At 34.1% G+C, this 22,558-nt stretch overlaps 1 protein-coding gene across 1 annotated transcript; it reads left to right on the top strand.

Annotated features, from left to right (window-relative positions):
* The first annotated feature begins 4,864 nt into the window (after positions 1–4,864).
* LOC138318505 ((Lyso)-N-acylphosphatidylethanolamine lipase-like) lies at positions 4,865–13,015 on the top strand. Its single transcript, XM_069260931.1, has 6 exons — positions 4,865–4,897; positions 6,796–6,866; positions 7,895–8,413; positions 8,895–9,006; positions 9,202–9,388; positions 9,863–13,015. Exons 1-6 carry the CDS (start codon positions 4,881–4,883, stop codon positions 10,055–10,057), a joined length of 1,101 nt encoding a protein of 366 aa, XP_069117032.1. The 5' UTR covers positions 4,865–4,880; the 3' UTR covers positions 10,058–13,015.
* The last annotated feature ends 9,543 nt before the right edge of the window (positions 13,016–22,558 follow it).

Below are 22,558 nucleotides of genomic sequence, written 5' to 3'. Positions count from 1 at the left end.
TTAGGAAATCAGGAAATGTCGCCTCGTAAACCCCTTCATTGGTTGATACATTTATTATTTACTGTTCGTCGTGATTGCCACTGTTCAACCTCGACGGGAAAACTGGTTATGTTATAGTGGGGGATAAATTGATTTATGTGTATTTTTAATCGGAAGGAATAGTTTTATATCTGTATTGTCTTTATGCAGATCTATATATTGTTATCGATAACAATATACTTCGATCTATTCATACATGATTCCTATTGAAGTGCTTGTAAGATCGAACAACAATTAATTCCGTTGTGTCAGAGATCATGAACCGAAGAAGTTTACCTTCTTCCTTATTGTGCTGTTTCGTGATCTATTTAGTTCCGATTCTTATTCAAAGACTTCAGTGAGGATAAAAGAATATTTGTTTCTATTGTAACTAATATCAAATACCAAAGACGTATATTCTTTTTGTCGTGGTTATATTACTTTTCTTCGTGGTTGTAAGGGGATCGAAAATGATTTCTTCATATAGTTATAGGGGTTTATGATGTTTTCTCCATAGTTAGAGGGGGTTGGTAATGTTTTCTCCATAGGTATAGGGTGAACCTCTAACTATGGAGAAACATTACTAACCCCCTCTAACTATGGAGAAAACATTACCAACCCCCTATAACTATGGAGAAAACATTACCAACACCCTCTAACTATGGAGAAAACATTACCAACCACCTATAACTATGGAGAAAACATTACCAACTCCCTATAACTATGGAGAAAACATTGCCAACCACCTATAACTATGGAGAAAACATTACCAATCCCCTCTAACTATGGAGAAAACATTACCAACCCCCTCTAACTACGGAGAAAACATTACAAACACCCGATAACTATGGAGAAAACATTACCAACACCTGATAACTATGGAGAAAACATTACAAACACCCGATAACTATGGAGAAAACATTGCCAACCACCTATAACTATGGATAAAACATTACCAACACCCTCTAACTATGGAGAAAACATTGCCAACCACCTATAACTATGGAGAAAACATTACCAATCCCCTCTAACTATGGAGAAAACATTACCAATCCCCTCTAACTATGGAGAAAACATTGCCAACACCCTCTAACTATGGAGAAAACATTACCAATCCCCTCTAACTATGGAGAAAACATTACCAATCCCCTCTAACTGTGGAGAAAACATTACAAACACCCTCTTACTATGGAGAAAACATTACAAACACCCGATAACTATGGAGAAAACATTACAAACACCCGATAACTATGGAAAAAACCATTACCAATCCCCTCTAACTATGGAGAAAACATTACCAACACCCTCTAACTATGGAGAAAACATTACCAATCCCCTCTAACTATGGAGAAAACATTACCAACCACCTCTAACTATGGAGAAAACATTACCAATCCCCTCTAACTATGGAGAAAACATTACCAATCCCCTCTAACTATGGAGAAAACATTACCAACCACCTCTAACTATGGAGAAAACATTACCAATCCCCTCTAACTATGGAGAAAACATTACCAACACCCTATAACTATGGAGAAAACATTACAAACACCCTATAACTATGGAGAAAACATTACCAATCCCCTCTAACTATGGAGAAAACATTACCAATCCCCTCTAACTATGGAGAAAACATTACCAATCCCCTCTAACTATGGAGAAAACATTACCAACTCCCTATAAATATGGAGAAAACATTACAAACACCCGATAACTATGGAGAAAACAATACCAACTCCCTATAAATATGGAGAAAACATTACCAATTCCCTATAAATATGGAGAAAACATTACAAACACCCAATAACTATGGAGAAAACAATACCAACTCCCTATAAATATGGAGAAAACATTACCAATTCCCTATAAATATGGAGAAAACATTACAAACACCCGATAACTATGGAGAAAACAATACCAACTCCCTATAACTATGGAGAAAACATTAACAACTCCCTATAACTATGGAGAAAACATTACCAATCCCCTCTAACTATGGAGAAAACATTACCAACTCCCTATAAATATGGAGAAAACATTACAAACACCCGATAACTATGGAGAAAACATTGCCAATCCCCTCTAACTATGGAGAAAACATTACCAATCCCCTCTAACTATGGAGAAAACATTACCAATCCCCTCTAACTATGGAGAAAACATTACCAACTCCCTATAAATATGGAGAAAACATTACAAACACCCGATAACTATGGAGAAAACAATACCAACTCCCTATAAATATGGAGAAAACATTACCAATTCCCTATAAATATGGAGAAAACATTACAAACACCCGATAACTATGGAGAAAACAATACCAACCCCTATATAAATATGGAGAAAACATTACCAATTCCCTATAAATATGGAGAAAACATTACAAACACCCGATAACTATGGAGAAAACAATACCAACTCCCCTATAAATATGGAGAAAACATTACCAATTCCCTATAAATATGGAGAAAACATTACAAACACCCGATAATTATGGAGAAAACATTACCAACTCCCTATAAATATGGAGAAAACATTACAAACACCCGATAACTATGGAGAAAACAATACCAACTTCCTATAACTATGGAGAAAACATTACAAACACCCGATAACTATGGAGAAAACAATACCAACTCCCTATAAATATGGAGAAAACATTACCAATTCCCTATAAATATGGAGAAAAACATTACAAACACCCGATAACTATGGAGAAAACAATACCAACTCCCTATAAATATGGAGAAAACATTACCAATTCCCTATAAATATGGAGAAAACATTACAAACACCCGATAACTATGGAGAAAACAATACCAACTCCCTATAAATATGGAGAAAACATTACCAATTCCCTATAAATATGGAGAAAACATTACAAACACCCGATAATTATGGAGAAAACATTACCAACTCCCTATAAATATGGAGAAAAACATTACAAACACACCCGATAACTATGGAGAAAACAATACCAACTTCCTATAAATATGGAGAAAACATTACAAACACCCGATAACTATGGAGAAAAACATTACCAACTCCCTATAAATATGGAGAAAACATTACCAATTCCCTATAACTATGGAGAAAAATTTACAAACACCCTGCCATGCCAGCTATGACGAACACGTGATTTTCATAGAACCCTTTGAGTCTTGGAACGAATAAAGTACATACACAATCAAAGATAACACAATAACCACATACTTACGGATATAAATTATCAAGACCGCTTAAATTTCATTCTTATTCAAATACAGGCCGTTATTCTCACTTCGTCAGTTCATTTCAGCATGCACTTTCATTTTGTTTCGTGTTGTATGAATCCTGCCGGAGTTCAGTGTTTCCTGTCATCGCCTCCCCCAAACGTGATGGGTATAACATGAAGTGTAAAGGAGAAAAGGTCATTTATGTTGCATTAGGCAGACCAGTAGCAAGCTATGCAATGGTGTTCAATATGGTAAAAATAACCAAAACATCATATTTGGATTGAAATGACCGTTTTTAATAAAACGACATTAAAATCATTATTCACTTGTTACGAAGCCTGTAAGAAGTACGCACATGTAAGAATACAAACATCATATTCTTTGTATTTATATAAGTAAATACAATTGGACATCAAGTAAGTAACTATTGTAGGTAGGTGAGGGGAATTAGTGGAGCGTTATGTTTAGTGGTCAAAGGGCCCTGGCCGATCGATAGGAGGTGTATGTATAGTGTGAATGGATGGAATGCAGCCTATGTAGCCTGCCGACTGCAGTTGTACAATGTATACTTACATAATTTAATTATCCTTCTGTGAAATAATACTACTTCAGTTGGTGACAGTTCCGCCATCACAAAATTATTAAACTGTCAAGTTTTTACACAAATATCTAATTGCACCTGGGAATTAGTTACACAAATATCTAATTGCACCTGGGAATTAGTTACAATCTACGTCAATTTAGACTTACAATAGTCGAGTGTTTGAAAAAAATCATACTTTTTAGGGGTCAAAATTATTATTTAAATAAGTCAAATTTCTCTTCATTCTATTTGAAATGACCATCTTTGTTGAAAACGTCTATCTTTCTTTATCTTTGCTGAAAACATCTATCATTCTTTTTAAACTATAGCCTAGATACCCTTGTAAATATACATGTATGAAGTGTTTTCGTTTCATTACGGCGAAAGTATAAATATTATTTCTGTTTCATCAAAATCAACACATTGCTTAAAAACTGCGAACATTGCGTTTATACGAAATGATAGTGTCACTTTTATTATTGCCATTTTCGAATTTATTTACCTCAAAAGATTTTCTCTTTTCCCTTTATACATATGTATGCATTACTTTGCCTGTGCTTGTATGATGCTATGCTATATGATAAATTAACAGAATTAAGCATACAGGCCAGCTAATTACACCTTTTTTTACGTTATATTTTTTTACGTTATATAAGAGTACTATGAGTACAGTAGATTTTATTCTGAAAATAAAAAATACACACCAAAAAAAGCGGGAATCATTTCTAAGATCGAACGTCAATTTGTGTTAAAAACTTGATGGCACAATTAAAATTTAACCAGGCTATATTATAGGTCCTACAGCAGTTATCCGAACTATTACAATTAAACAATTCCATTCAAATGCAACAATTTATTTATAATTCAAACATTATCTGCTAGATATTAGAATTAATGAAATACCTCCAATATTATTTAAGAAAGTGATGAAAACATGAAGCTGACAAGTCTTTGTAGTCATCATACATGTATGCTTACAGTCTAACCGTTCGGAACTGTCCTAAATCGGAACACCTCTGAGTTTACCCTTACTTCTGCCGTAGTTCACAAATTATAACGATAATATGGCGTCAGCTACACGGTAAGTTGCTAAATCATTTTCAAGTGACACTACAGTAAGACCGACATCAATTTTAAATCTGAGTAAATGGTGTTCGCTGATTACAAATACAGTAAGAAAACATGAAAATTGATATATATACTTATTTAGCTGTTAATTAGTGGGTAACTGAATGGTGTTGGCGAATAGCCTAGGTCTGACTTTTTAAGCACCTGCAATCCTAGGATGAATTAGCGTTCCATATTATGACCTACATGTAATATATTTTAGGTAGGCTATAATATTATTATGACAGTTTCAAGTATGTTATTTATAATTCATATTGGGATGAGTTATCTCCCCTTCTTAAGAGTTATGCCCCTTTGTTTCAAAATTATGATATCGAGTGTTGTACAGATGAAGCAGTAGGCTATCGGAAATTTAACAATTTAATCCATATGAACATATGAGATTTTCTATCAGAGTTTCTTTTGACCCTATAGTAGCTGGTTGAGACATTCTGACAGATATAAAATATAAACTTTATTTATTTTACATCGATTACGAAACAAGCTATACAACTTATGTAAATCACTCTCGATGGCCCGGATGTAAGCGCGCGAGGGATCTTAGTGTGGGAGGAAACCGGAGTGCCCGGAGAAAACCCACTTGATCGGGCAGGTGACCCCTAACCTTTTTACGTCCGTGCCGGGGATCGAACCCCGGCTGGCTAGGTGAAAGGCGAGTGGCTTAACCACTACACCACCCGATCACCCATTCTGACAGATGCTTAAAAGCCCATTACCTTTCCGGAGCAAAACATAAAGTTTTCTTAAAAACATTATAATAACATCAGAAAATATAACAACACCAAACATATGCAAAATTTCCTGCGTAATGTAGATAACAGTGCATAGTCATTTCGCTGTTTTGCCGTCTTGTGCAGTGATAGTCAACTACCGCATGGTATTCAGGACAACGGTTGGAAACATAAGATGACCCGCGTTATGAAAATTAGCATATTTTTTATTTTGATCAAATTGTTCAGAAGTTTATGATATGTGTATAGTATTAAGGGTAAGTTAATATCTTTTGCGACTCTACAAAATTATCGATCTCGTTTTACATTCCCATTTACAAAAATCATGAGCCGTTTCAGAAAGGTATAGTGGGCCTTTAAATGTGTACAAATGTTCATGAATCAAACTTTACATTCAGTATTTCTGTTTACATGAAAAAAGATGAAATATCCCATCTTTTTTTCAACAAAAGTTTACAAACACAATAATGATTTTATGGAAAGCCTGTGACTTACTTTGATTTGTTTTATTTAGGGACTTAGATCTCAGGTTTTATTTAGGGACTTAGATCTCAGGTTTTATTTAGGGACTTAGATCTCAGATCTCAGGTTTTATTTAGGGACTTAGATCTCATGTTTTATTTAGGGACTTAGATCTCATGTTTTATTTAGGGACTAAGATTCTAAGGTCTTATTTGGGGATTCAGATTTTAAATCTTAGGTTTTATTTGGGGACTTTGATTCTAAATCTCAGGTTTTATTTAGGGACTTAGATTCTAAATCTCAAGTTTTATTTAGGGACTTAGATTCTAAATCTCAGGTTTTATTTAGGGACTTCGATTCTAAATCTCAAGTTTTATTTAGGGACTTAGATTCTTAATCTCAGGTTTTATTTAGGGACTTAGATCTCAGGTTTTATTTAGGGACTTAGATTCTAAATCTCAGGTTTTATTTGGGGACTCAGATTTTAAATCTTAGGTTTTATTTGGGGACTTTGATTCTAAATCTCAGGTTTTATTTAGGGACTTTGATTCTAAATCTCAGGTTTTATTTAGGGACTTAGATTCTTAATCTGGGGTTTTATTTAGGGACTTTGATTCTAAATCTCAGGTTTTATTTTATTAATTTCTTAAAATTTCAGAGAATGCAGCCTAAGATGGAGACCAACTTCCAATGCCATGTTAGAGGATACAGAAAAGAAAATACTACAATGTATGAACCCATCCACATCACAAATAAAAAGAGATTGACAGTAACTTTGAAGAAGCACATATATATATACATAGCCAGCTGGTCTTCAATTTTATTTTAAATTTATTCCGCATATGAACCTTTAGAAACTACATGTTTTGAAATCATGTCTGTAAGACCTTGCCTTAATTGATTTGAGCTTTAGATTTGAGTTAGATCATTTTAATTACAGCAGATTTGCATGAGCAAAATTGAAAATATACAATTAGCTTACAAGTACATATTTATAAGGTTGTTACATATGGCAGCCTGTGACGTTAATTTTATTTGCTCCTAGTTATTTGTTGTTGTAAACCCCCAAATTTTACTAGTCTGCCTATTCAATCACTAGTCCATATTAAATATAAAGTTGTTTTGCTTCAGCACTTAAATCATGGTCATTTTACGATTTTTATGATTTTTGATCTAAATTTCAGCCTGGATGCGTTTGTGAACGCAAATTCTGGACAGAAATAATTGCATGCAGATCAGAATGCACTCAAAATGTGTTGAAAAATGCAATTGACCACTGCCCTTTTCAATATAGTATTTATCTATTTTAATCGGGTGGGGCCACTACGTAGTCCAATCGGACTAGTTCATTATAATTGGCTCTAGTCCGGACATAAAATTACTAGTTGTAGGCATCAGACTAGTGCTTAAAGTCACAGACTGATATTGAAATAAATCTGTTCATTGTAGCTATAGCACCTATATTATTTGAAATTGCATAATACTGGTGTTTCTTTTATAGAACATTTGAAGTTATATAATCTGAATTCTGTATGTTTCATAAAACACAAGAAATCAGCAAATAAACCATTAGCACTAGTACTTGCCTGCTCCCTCTGCGCCATAAATATTTTTACTCTCAGTTTTGTATGTATAAGAATAGTACATGTATTTATTTTTATTTTATTGATAGAATTTAACCTTATTTCGTCATATTATTATTCAATTTTTATTGGTATAAAATCACCATTAACATAGAGCACACTTTTGATTTACAGGCCTAAGCAGTAATTACGAAATAAAGTTTGTGAATCTTCCAACTAAGAAGTACAACATCTGGACCCTGACTGTAAATCCAGGCTGTACTGATAATGTGCCTCTGGTGTTGCTCCACGGCATGGGAGGGGGCATTGGACTGTGGATACTCAACCTTGATGAACTAGCCAAAGATCGCACTGTCCATGCTATTGACGTTCTTGGATTTGGCCGAAGTTCGCGTCCAGGATTTAGCCGAAACGCAGGCCGAGCTGAATCAAAATTTGTGGAATCAGTCGAAGAATGGAGAAAGCAAATGGAGCTAGAGGAATTTATCCTGCTTGGGCATAGTTTAGGGGGATTTATAAGCTCTTCCTACACCATTAAATATCCCAACTGTGTCCGACACCTCATCCTAGCGGATCCCTGGGGATTTCCAGGCAAGTCAGAAGTACGGGAGATTCCTATGAAGTATAGGGTCATAGCAACTATTGCCAAGCCATTTAATCCACTTGCCATCATGAGGGTGGCTGGACCATGGGGTGAGTTCAATTGATATGTAACTAAGGTGTTATATAGTTCAGGTTGTTTATTCATGTTAGTATGTAGTGAATGTAACATCAGCGATCACTATCATTATTTTATTATTAGTTTGCATGATAAGATTGTTTTAAGGATTCTTTCATATAAAGTTGATTTAAGAATGACAAAACAGGTGATGTGAGGAATCAATACCTGCTATCAAGAGCAGATAACTCATTATAACCGAAATATTCCCTTTATGACCAGGTAACAATGTGATCAGTAAGGTCATCAACTTGACAAAAATATGTGTCACATGTAACCTCTATCCAATAGCTTGTGTATCTCTTCATTGAACATGTTATAAATGATTGTTGACTTTATATATATATATAGTCAACATCAATATCAGCCTTAGTAACACAGCTATAATAGTGGTCTAATTTGAATGATAAAAAGTTCTAGATATATAGTAAAACATGTTTTTTGTTTTCATTCTAGGCCCAGATCTGATTAAACGATTCAGGGGAGATCTGCATGAGAAATTTCTTGGAAAACTACAAGATGATACAATATATGATTACATTTATCACTGCAATGCAAGGGCTCCGAGGTAAAAATATATCCTTTAATTACAAGACCTCTTAAAAAACAAATTTTTAACAAAATATTATCAAACTAACTAATTTAATTACCTGATCCACCAAAAGTTCATGTTAGAAGCAGTTAGGAATTACAAGCTTGATGGACCTTTTGCTGTTGACATTGATAACATGTCTTTTTATTTTCAAAATGTCCACCATGACAGTGGGGAGTCTGCCTTTCGGGCCATGAGTGACAAGTTAGGCCGAGCAACCAATCCTATGGTGGATAGAATTCAACAAATCCACAATGACATTGCTATCACCATGATCCACGGCGAGAACTCTTGGATCAAGAGAGACGCTGCCTACCAAGTAAAGGAAATCCGCAAGGACAGCAATGTGGATATAAAGGTATGTGGATTCAGTAGAATGTGATTTGGATAGATAACTTTTACATTATAGTTGACATTAAACATGAAGCAATTAATTCTTCTATCTATGTTTCTGACCTTCTACATAATTCTGATGTTGGCTAGGCTTTATTTATGCTGCATATTTCATGGATGATCGGTAATGTGGTACATCATGTTTATGCTGTATATTTCCCAGATGTTTAATGATGCATGTCATCACATTTATGATGTGTATTTTTCAGATATTCAATGATGCATGTCATGATGTTTGTATTGTATATTTTACAGGTATTCAATGATGCATGACATCAGGTTGATTCTTTATATTTTACAGGTGATCAGTGATGCATGTCATCACGTTTATTCTGTATATTTTACAGGTGATCAGTGATGCATGTCATCATGTTTATGCAGTATATTTTACAGGTGATAAATGATGCATGTCATCACGTTTATGCTGTATATTTTACAGGTGATCAGTGATGCAGGACACCACGTTTATGCTGATGAATGGGATGCTTTCAATCAAACAGTACAAAACATATGTAGAGGGGTGAAGCATAAACAAAAGCTGGAATATTCCGTACCGGAGTCAGGGTCTGCAATGATGCCACAACAATCATCAGGACAGGGAAAACATTTATTAGTTGTCGAGAGTAACTTATAATGAACACTGAAAGTCTGTTTTAGTTTAGAACCACATTTAATGAGCATGTAAGATAATAAAAGGGATTAGCTTGTGCCAACTTGTATTAAAAACAACTTCTCCCTTTTATTTCTGTTGTCTTTCAGTATAGCTGTGGCTTGTCATTTTTCTGTTGATAGTTTTTGTTAACTTATTTCTATTGATAATGTTAAGTTTGTTTTATACGCTGTTTCCGGAATACAACATTCAGTCAGTTTAGTCATGTGACTTTCATCACCGTGGGATTTTATTTAGGACACATTTGAAACAAAGTGGCGGCGCATGTAATGATTGTACACTGGTGGTAAATTACATTTTATGATCGAACACTTAACATTAATTATCAAAACACATTGTATTAAATATTATCTGAATATGCACGAAAATTGAATTTAGACACTTCACAAGGAAATGACATGTAAATTACGGCCTCAAATGGAGCTGTCGCATAGCATTTGGAAATCAACTGTGTCTAACGTCTCACTCACAAATTTTATTCAATAACTTACCTGGGTTACTTTTTTTCCAAAAATCAATAACAAATAAGAAACACAAAACATAACAGTTTATCTTAGTTCCATTATCGAGCAAGTATTACCAAAAATGACCTTTACTCGGACATAGGTATTCTCTGCCTATAAGTGTCACCACTATGATGGAAAAATGTGCCATAAGTTTTTCGCGGTCATATGACCAAATCAACGTTTTCTACCTCCTACCCAGAAGATTTCCTTGTATCTCGGAATCAGCGTATTGTTAATTAGTCCCAACAGATCTGAGTTTTTAATATTGCTCTTCCATATAAACCCTAGAATATATCCCCTTTTTATTTTACCTACATTTATCTTATTTATAATGGTTACAATTTATTTTATCAAATCGAAATAATTTGCTGGATAATCAAAATGTTTCAAAATGTCTCATTGCGCTATACTTTGAGTAGCCCCTTGGCCATGAAATGGAATATGTATCAAAGAATATGTGTGAATTCTAAAGAAAGAAATCTCTTAATGAATAATGTAAAATAATAGTCACATGCATTGAAACTTGACTTAACAAACCATGTTATACAGGATGACCCAGACTGTTTAAACATGACATATTTATTATTGAATTTAATTGTTAAATTATTAACAGGTTGTATCAACTTATAGGTACTAATATTAAATATTCAACAGTTATACAGGTTTCTGTATTAGTTCTAATGAATGTCATCCAAGAAGACATTTTAACTCTTCCCTTATTTTAAATGGGTCAACAGGTATAGGGGTAAAGGTAAACACCATCTTTACAGTATGTACTGGTACAGTACCGAGGGGTACTTATTACCTCCCTTTGTTATGTAAACCATCTTAGTTCTATAAGATTTTGTATTAGTGATGTTCACATGATATTGTGTATTATTTTCTTTGTATTATTTGATGGTTGATGGCATTGTCTGATCTTACATTTTAATTTTTATTTGTAATTAATGACAAATATTGTTTTATCTGCTCATTTGATTTACTGTTAACGTGTGAAAATGACTTGTATTTGTAATTATCTTATGTTGTGAGGATCAGCCATATAACATATATTTTCATCATCATATGTCAATGCACAGACAATTCTAGTCCTGGTATGTACAGTAACATGTTAGTTTTTTAACTGAACACAAATGTTTTGTAACAAGCTTGTATAGTGTCCACCTTGTCTTCAATTTCACTTGATTCATGTACTTCAATTACAAGAACAATTAATAGACATGATTTATGTTGATCTGGAGCTTAGTTGAAATGCTCATTTGCTTACATGTACTTTTGTGTATTTGTATTCTCTGAAAACGGCTTCCAAGGCTTTAATAACATTTTTCAAAAACATATTTAATATTTGTTTTCAACAATCTTCCACTGTTGAACACCCAAATTCACTTGAGTCAAATTAATTGCTAATTAAACTTCTCATCTAATTCAATTAACACAATCCCTATAAAGGCCATATTTGGTAAGTACTATGCACTACAGAAGGGCATTACTTTGACATTTATTTGATGAAAACTGGGTCAAAGACAAGTATCTAAATCATTATGGTTAAAGATTGTACATTATCCAGGCATGGGGTAATTAAAAATGTAATGGTAATTAATTGTAATGCATTACAATTTTTCAAGTAATTGAATGTAATGTGTAATTGAAGCAAATTTCAATTACATGTAATGGTAATTTAATTAATTACATTACAAAAATGCATGTAATGCTCAATTACTTTTCAATTACATTTCAATTACATGTGATGTTTTTTAAGGATATGAATATAGATAGATTTGTCATATTACATTTTCCATATTTCTGTTCTTCCTAATGTTTTTGTCTTCATTTTAGCTTTAGTATTCTTATGATTAGTTAACATGCATGTCTACAATATAGTTTGATAAAAGTTCTTTAGAACAATGTCTTTCCCACATATGCCCTTAACGTTAATTGTATTAAATCAGGTTCAAAATAAAGTTTGGTTTGAAGAACATGGGGTCTAGACAAGCTACCTGGTAATTATAGATAATCATACCTTGGGGCAAACAGCTGAAGTATGAACAATTGGTCATTATCATCTAACAGAGTTACTTCCCTTAGTTTTACTCCTTCAGTACTCAACAAAGAGAAGTAATTCTAATAAATCAGAATGATATTGTGCCATTTTGATTAATATGAAAGCTTAGAAAGTGCTATATGTCACATGTATCATTGTCTAAGTTGTATGTGAACCATATAAGTGATGCATGTCTATTTGAATGATTTATTCAGTTTGTACATGGCATATGTTTTGTCTTATTTCAATTTGTGATATATCTTATTTTTGAATAATTCATTGCCGTATTTGCTTTCATGGATCAAAGGAAATGTTTATAATATATTCATGATGATGTTGTATATTTTTAATAAATGACGTTACTTTTCAAACTTCTTCTTTTGTTCTTTTCTGTCTGACTTTCATTATTTCAAGCACCATTACAGGTTTATAAATAAATACAACAATATAAAACACATAAATACATATTAATGGACCCAATATCTTTTACTTAATCGTATTTTGAAGTTGTAGGATGATCAGTTAAAATTGTATAGTCACTTGCATTGTTTTGAAACTGGCGATGTATAGTTGCTTGCGAGGACACTTGTATAGTCGCTTGTTATTAAGAGGAAATATATTCAGTGATAAAAGGCTCTGAAGCTAACAAATTAAACAAATCAGTATAACAGAGTTATCAAATACACTATCAATTTAAACGTTAAGTCAACTTTGTTGCACAGATCATATATAGTCATTTACAATTTAGATGGATTAAATGCAACAAAAATGCAATAGAATGCACCACATTGATACTTCAGGTATAACTTGGATTTCCATGGACCAGACCAGTCATTACTTTAAAAAAAAATGTTAGAATTACGAAGAAAACAAATCTTTCTAGAATTATTAACGAAAATTACTTACCTCATTTCCGTATTTCTTACGCTGGAAATGGATGTTCACTTACAAAATTATTTTCGTGTCTAACGTTATTCCACGGGGATGCTTTTGTTTTTACTGTTATGTCATTGTTGCAGCGATTGATTTTCACAATTTCTTATCACCAGCGAAATAAGTAAAATCTAATCGCACGCGTAAATATATGTTGGGTTCAAACATACCTTATAGGGAAAAGAATAATTCCATTAGTATGGACAAAAATAATGGAAATTTCGAGGCGATCTGTCCCATTATCAAGACACAAAAAGAACAAGCAAAATTACCTGTTAATGACATCGTGGTCTAAATGCACACATACTCACATATTTAAAAAAAATAATAACACATGGTCTAAATGCACACATACTCACATAAAAAAAACACATATAGGCTGATTAATATTAGTGATGGTAGTGATGAGCATCTAATCTACCCTTGTGCGTCTGTATCGATTGATGTGTACATATTAAATATCGTTGTCGCCCGGGAATCATGTGATCAAAAAAGTGAGCTTTCCATGAATCAAATCATAAAAAACTAGATTTACACAACTTTCCACTTTGTTTATACGTTTCTCAATAATGAACCAGTCCTGTGGCCTAAACAATATCATATGTAAGTTCCTTTTGCTTGAAAATTGCTGAAATTAGAAATATTAGCGATTTGTAATGAGAGTTTTGCGCAAGTGACTATACAGTATCTTTTTTCAAAATTAAAACAAGCGACTATACAGTAAAGTAACAAGCGACTATACAAAACTATTTCGTGTATGCATATTTAAAGATATGTTTTAGCCGCTTTCTAAGTACGAATGATGTAGAATAAAGAAACTGTAAATAACTAAATAATCAAATTACTCATATAAGTTACAATTATAACTTATATTTCAGGGAAAACGGGAGAAAACACAATTTCCTCCGTAACCACATCGCAGTTTTGATCGTAATTCAGTGATTACACTTCGATTCTTATCTATTTCTAACATTATTTTGTTAATATACATGTTATGAGGAAGTCTATAATGTTAAACATATTTGTAGTTACGAATAATGCCGATATTTGGTGTTTTACCGACCTGTATACCATGCCTGTTTTCATTTATCCCACTTCGATTCTCACAAGTGACGATACAAAAAGCAACTAATGATTATACTATACACTTCCGTTCATACACTGTGCATTTGACACTAAATCAATTTAAGACTGTACCGGTATGGCCTTTCCACAGTAAAGAAGGATCATGGGTACATTTCTTATGTATAACGTTAGTTATATAGTCTGATCTCGCTGAAATGCACAGGGACCTGGCACGAAAATTTTTAACCAATAGTATACATATATATATATATTATAGTACTATAATATTATATATGTATACTGTTAGTTTTAAAAAATCGTGCCAGGTCCCTGTGCTGAAATGTACAAACAGGAATCAGTTAGGTAGTCAGCGGCGTAGCCAGGTCTGGATAGGCCTGCATGCCTGGGGGTGCAGGGGGCGACAGCCCCCTGCTCAGGGTCCAGGGGCGAAGCCCCGGTAGGGGTTCTGGGGGGCGAAGCTGACGGGAAATTGTTACAATGTAGTAACCATTTTACTTCTTTGGTAAATTTTAACGTATATACCAATGGTTAAATGGAGGTCACGATATTTAGGTGATAACCATGCAAAACTATATACATTGTATACATACTAGACTCCCGTGACAAGTGCTCGAACAAAAAACACGGATTTTGGCTGTAAATTTTAAATTAGTAAGTAATGGAAGAATTTTGTGTTATTTTAACTGATGAAAAACTTATGGAGAATATTTTAAACAAAATTAAAATTAAGTTTACGTGTTGGTTTGTTTATGACAGCGAGTCAAAGACCACTGTCAAAATGGTGGAAATTGCGTAAGAAGGGACCAGTCTTCGACCACCTCAATAAAAAAAAAAATGTATTAATGACCTATTTTTCTACTTATTCTGTTCTATTTCTAACAATTACAACAACAAAAATTCTTTTCTAAATCAAAAATCTGTTCATATTCGACAAAAATAAAAGTCAACTATTTCGTGACACCGGAAATCACGGATTAACACCAGAACACGCGTTTTAACGGGGCGGGAAGTGAATCAAAATTGATCAATTCACTTTTTCGTTACTAAGGCCAAGAATATGTTGCAATTGCTTTAATTAAGTTGTTTTGATATCATTTTTAAGATAATTATATCTTTTTAGAATATTTCTAACTATTCATGCGATGTTGTTTATTTTGGTATTCGTAAATATTTCCCGATTCAAAATCCACAATTGCTTGAGGGATTTGGGTGAAGAAGTCTTCTTCTTTAGTTTAACTCTAATATTTTCTTCGACAAAATTCAAACATATTTAACAACTTGGTAACTGGAAATATATAGACTCATCTAATACATTTCCAGAATGGCCAATCTTCAAGTCTTTCAAATGTGCACAAAGTTATGTCAGGCATACAGTTGGGCATATCATATGTATTTTACATAATTTATATTCTGCAGCGTTACGTGTATTCAAATGCTGTGTTTTTTCTGACTGTTCAAAAATGTAAGTCAGATTATTTTTTGCATGCTTGAGCATGCAAGCATGCACGGGCGCTACGCCACTGGTAGTTTACGTAGAAAGTCAGTCAAAAGATGATATATTTTCCGCTACAACAGTAGCTAGATCATGCTTGAGGGCTAACAGGAAACGACACACAGAGAGAGCTAAAAAAATACAACAATTAGCTGGTGAAACACGGACAAAAATGGCATTTTCATCTTCGCATTAAAGTACTTAAATGATCACTGACTGTTAAAAGCACGTTAAACTAAAATTGAGGACACTAAAACAAACAATATGTCTATGAAGGCATCGCCAATACAAAATTGGGAAAATGTTTTACAAGGTTCGGTCACAGACACGTCATCCTCAATACTCCAGGGGTTACTATTACTGACGTTGTATCCACCCCTGGACTATCTCGTAGTAAAACTGGAGGTAATATTACAGAACAGGTAATTTAATCTTTTGATGAACATGTACATGTTAAATCTACGGTGCAAATGATGTAGAATGAAGTGGACATTATAGTTGTTGCGTCTGAGCAGTGAAGAGAACATTTCTTTATATACATGTAGTTTGGTTCATTTTATCCAATGTCGAAAATTTTGACTCGGAAAAAAATCATTTGAGCAATGAAAACGACCCATAGCCATGACAGCAGCGCGACGAACAATATTTCGAAAACCCTAGCTTCTATTGATCTCAAGATTGCTACATATACATTGCAAAATAATGCTCTAAATAATTAAATGTCAGAAGTAAGACATTGTCATCGATAATATGTTGACATATAGTTAAGCACAGGGGTCCCAGGTTACAAAAAAATGTTTGTTAGATGAAAATATTAATAATAACCTTGCTGAATATGACCGATCCCATTTGCAGACTTAAAAACAATCTGACAGCATGTTTTGGTAATAATATAGAAAATATTACAAAGACACGTATATAAGAAGATCTTTCTTAAAATAAAATGCGTGCGTCTGTGCCCACGATTAGATATGGGATGGGGATAAGGTAGCTGCAATATTGTAGCTCAAAAGACTTTTAGACAGATAATGGTGTTGTTCATGTATAGTAGGCCGGGTACGTAGATATTCGTTCTAGGGGTAAGGATAAAATGTACTATAACAAGTATCGTAAAATAATTTTCGACTTCAACAAATAAAATTATGAACGTCAAAGTATGGCAAGCCAAGTTACTTTTTATTCTTTTATTCCGATATCAGAAATTCATTTCCGATATCGGAATTAGAATTTTCGATATCAGAAATTCAATTCCGATATCGGAAATTCTAATTCCGATATCGGAAATTCTAATTCTGATATCGGAATTAGAACAAAAATTCTTGATATCAGAAATTCTAATTCCGATATCGGAAATTCTAATTCCGATATCGAAAATTCTAATTCCGATATCGGGAATTAGAAAACAATTTCCGATATGGGAAATTCAATTCCCGATATCGGAAATTCTCTCTACTCATTATTTGCATTGCAGATTATACTTCATTTCCGATATCGGAAATTGAATTCTCGATATCGGAAATTGAAATACCGATATCGGAAATAGAATTACCCATATCAGAATTTGTTTTCTTATTTCCGATATGGGAATTAGAATTTCCGATATCGAAATTAGAATTTCCGATATCGGAATTAGAATTTCCGATATCAAAAATTAATATATAGAATGCACCACGTTGATACTTCAGGTATAACTTGGATTTCCATGGACCAGACCAGTCATTACTTTAAAAAAATGTTAGAATTACGAAGAAAACAATTTTTTCTAGAATTATTAACGAAAATTACTTACCTCATTTCCGTATTTCTTACGCTGGAAATGGATGTTCACTTACAAAATTATTTTCGTGTCTAACGTTATTCCACGGGGATGCTTTTGTTTTTAGGTCATCTGACCCGAAGGGTCAGGATGACCTATAGTCGTCATGTTTCGTCCGTCGTCGTCCGCCGTCCGCCGTCCGCCGTCCGCCGTGCGTTAACTTTTCACATTTTGAACTTCTTCTCAAGTTCTACCAGTGCGTTTTGGCTGAAACTTGCATGAAATGATCCTGCCATGGTCCCGACAAAGTGTTGTTATTTTTCGGGTCGATCCGAAATTCAAAATGGCCGCCACAGCCGCCATCTTGAAAACACATTGTGAACTTCTGCTCAAGTTCTACCGGTGCAATTAGGCTGAAACTTGCATCAAATGATCCTGACATGGTCCCGACAAAGTGTTGTTATTTTTCGGGTCGATCCGAAATCCAAGATGGCCGCCAAAGCCGCCATCTTGAAAGCACATTTTGAACTTCTTCTCAAGTTCTACCGGTGCGATTTGGCTGAAACTTGCATGAAATGAAATGATCCTGATATGGTCCCGACTAAGTGTTGTTATTTTTCGGGTCGATCCGTAATTCAAGATGGCCGCCACAGCCGCCATCTTGAAAATACATTTTGAACTTCTTCTCAAGTTCTACCAGTGCGTTTTGGCTGAAACTTGCATGAAATGATCCTGACATGGTCCCGACTAAGTGTTGTTATTTTTCGGGTCGATCCGAAATTCAAAATGGCCGCCAAAGCCGCCATCTTTAAAACACATTTTGAACTTCTTCTCAAGTTCTACCGGTGCGATTAGGCTGAAACTTGCATGAAATGATCCTGACATGGTCCCGACAAAGTGTTGTTATTTTTCGGGTCGATCCGAAATTCAAGATGGCCGCCACAGCCGCCATCTTGAAAACACATTTTGAACTTCTTCTCAAGTTCTACCGGTGCGATTTGGCTGAAACTGGCATGAAATGATCCTGATATGGCCCGACAAAGTGTTCTTATTTTTCGGGTCGATCCGTAATCCAAGATAGCCGCCAAAGCCGTCATCTTGAAAATACATTTTGAACTTCTCAAGTTCGACCAGTGCGATTTGGCTGAAACTTGCATGAAATGATCCTGACATGGTCCTGACAAAGTGTTGTTATTTTTCGGGTCAATCGGAAAACCAAGATGGCCGCCACAGCCGCCATCTTTAAAACACATTTTGAACTTCTTCTCAAGTTGTGCGATTTGGCTGAAACTTGCATGAAATGATCCTGACATGGTCCCGACAAAGTGTTGTTACATCTCTGGTTGATCCCAAATCGAAGATGGCTACCATGACACTATATCTAATTAACTTCCTACATGTTAAGGCCCTTTGGCCTCTTGTTTGAAAGAAAATTTGTTGAAAGAAATTGAAAATGATCCTGACACGGTCCTGACAAAGTGACACCATATGAAATTAAATTTACTATTGCCAAGGTAGTCAGATGACCGTTAAGGCCCTTTGGGCCTCTTGTTACTGTTATGTCATTGTTGCAGCGATTGATTTTCACAATTTCTTATCACCAGCGAAATATATATGTTGGGTTCAAACATACCTTATAGGGAAAAGAATAATTCCATTAGTATGGACAAAAATAATGGAAATTTCGAGGCGATCTGTCCCTATTATCAAGACACAAAAAGAACAAGCAAAATTACCTGTTAATGACATCGTGGTCTAAATGCACACATACTCACATATTTAAAAAAAAAAATAGTAACACATGGTCTAAATGCACACATACTCACATAAAAAAAAACACATATAGGCTGATTAATATTAGTGATGGTAGTGATGAGCATCTAATCTACCCTTGTGCGTCTGTATCGATTGATGTGTACATATTTAATATCGTTGTCGCCCGGGAATCATGTGATCAAAAAAGTGAGCTTTCCATGAATCAAATCATAAAAAACTAGATTTACACAACTTTCCACTTTGTTTATACGTTTCTCAATGATGAACCCGTCCTGTGGCCTAAACAATATCATATGTAAGTTCCTTTTGCTTGAAAATTGCTGAAATTAGAAATATTAGCGATTTGTAATGAGAGTTTTGCGCAAGTGACTATACAGTAATCTTTTTTCAAAATTAAAACAATGCGACTGATACAGTAAAGTAACAATGCGAGCGATACAAACTACTTTTCGTGTATGCATTATTTAAAGATATGTTTTTAGCCGCTTTCTAAGTACGAAATGATGCCTAGAATAAAGCGAAACTGTAAATAACTAAATAATCAAATTACTCATATAAGTTACAATTATGTACTTTATATTTCAGGGAAACGGGAGAAAACACAATTTCCTCCGTAAACACATCGCAGTATTTGATCGGTAATTTAGTGATTACACTTCGATTCTTATCTAATTTCTAACATTATTTTTGTTAGAATATACATGTTATGGTGAGGAAGTCTATAATGTTAAACATTACTTTGTAGTTACGAATAATGCCGATATTTGGTGTTTTACCGACCTGTATACCATGCCTGTTTTCATTTATCCCACTTCGATTCTCACAAGTGACGATACAAAAAGCAACTAATGATTATACTATACACTTCCGTTCATACACTGTGCATTTGACACTAAATCAATTTAAGACTGTACCGGTATGGCCTTTCCACAGTAAAGAAGGATCATGGGTCCATTTCTTATGTATAACGTTAGTTATATAGTCTGATCTCGCTGAAATGCACAGGGACCTGGCACGAAAATTTTTAACCAATAGTATACATATATATATATTATAGTACTATATTATATATGTATACTGTTAGTTTTAAAAAATCGTGCCAGGTCCCTGTGCTGAAATGTACAAACAGGAATCAGTTAGGTAGTTTACGTAGAAAGTCAGTCAAAAGATGATATATTTTCCGCTGCAACAGTAGCTAGATCATGCTTGAGGGCTAACAGGAAACGATACACAGAGAGAGCTAAAAAAAATACAACAATTAGCTGGTGAAACACGGACAAAAATGGCATTTTCATCTTCGCATTAAAGTACCTAAATGATCCCTGACTGTTAATAGCACGTTAAACTAAAATTGAGGACACTAAAACAAACAATATGTCTATGAAGGCATCGCCAATACAAAATTGGGAAAATGTTTTACAAGGTTCGGTCACAGACACGTCATCCTCAATACTCCAGGGGTTACTATTACTGACGTTGTACCCACCCCTGGACTATCTCGTAGTAAAACTGGAGGTAATATTACAGAACAGGTAATTTAATCTTTTGATGAACATGTACATGTTAAATCTACGGTGCAAATGATGTAGAATGAAGTGGACATTATAGTTGTTGCGTCTGTCAGTGAAGAGAACATTTCTTTATATACATGTAGTGTGGTTCATTTTATCCAATGTCGAAAATTTTGACTCGGAAAAAAATCATTTGAGCAACGAAAACGACCCATAGCCATGACAGCAGCGACGAACAATATTTCGAAAACCCTAGCTTCTATTGATCTCAAGATTGCTACATATACATTGCAAAATAATGCTCTAAATAATTAAATGTCAGAAGTAAGACATTGTCATCGATAATATGTTGACATATAGTTAAGCACAGGGGTCCCAGGTTACAAAAAAATGTTTGTTAGATGAAAATATTAATAATAACCTTGCTGAATATGACCGATCCCATTTGCAGACTTAAAAACAATCTGACAGCATGTTTTGGTAATAATATAGAAAATATTACAAAGACACGCATATAAGAAGATCTTTCTTAAAATAAAATGCGTGCGTCTGTGCCCACGATTAGATATGGGATGGGGATAAGGTAGCTGCAATATTGTAGCTCAAAAGACTTTTAGACAGATAATGGTGTTGTTCATGTATAGTAGGCCGGGTACGTAGATATTCGTTCTAGGGGTAAGGATAAAATGTACTATAACAAGTATCGTAAAATAATTTTCGACTTCAACAAATAAAATTATGAACGTCAAAGTATGGCAAGCCAAGTTACTTTTTATTCTTTTATTCCGATATCAGAAATTCATTTCCGATATCGGAATTAGAATTTTCGATATCAGAAATTCAATTCCGATATCGGAAATTCTAATTCCGATATCGGAAATTCTAATTCTGATATCGGAATTAGAACAAAAATTCTTGATATCAGAAATTCTAATTCCGATATCGGAAATTCTAATTCCGATATCGAAAATTCTAATTCCGATATCGGGAATTAGAAAACAATTTCCGATATGGGAAATTCAATTCCCGATATCGGAAATTCTCTCTACTCATTATTTGCATTGCAGATTATACTTCATTTCCGATATCGGAAATTGAATTCTCGATATCGGAAATTGAAATACCGATATCGGAAATAGAATTACCCATATCAGAATTTGTTTTCTTATTTCCGATATGGGAATTAGAATTTCCGATATCGAAATTAGAATTTCCGATATCGGAATTAGAATTTCCGATATCAAAAATTAATATGAATTCCCGATATCGGAAATTGATTTCTCGATATCGGAAATTGAATTCCCGATATCGGAAATTAGAATTTCTGATATCGGAAATTGGAATAAAAAGTAACTTGGCTTGCC

This window comes from Argopecten irradians, chromosome 3 (genome assembly GCF_041381155.1).
Source record: "Argopecten irradians isolate NY chromosome 3, Ai_NY, whole genome shotgun sequence".
NCBI classification, from domain to species: Eukaryota; Metazoa; Mollusca; class Bivalvia; order Pectinida; family Pectinidae; genus Argopecten; species Argopecten irradians.
The sequence above is the reverse complement of the archived record's forward strand: the minus strand, read 5'-3'. Positions and strand labels throughout refer to the sequence as shown.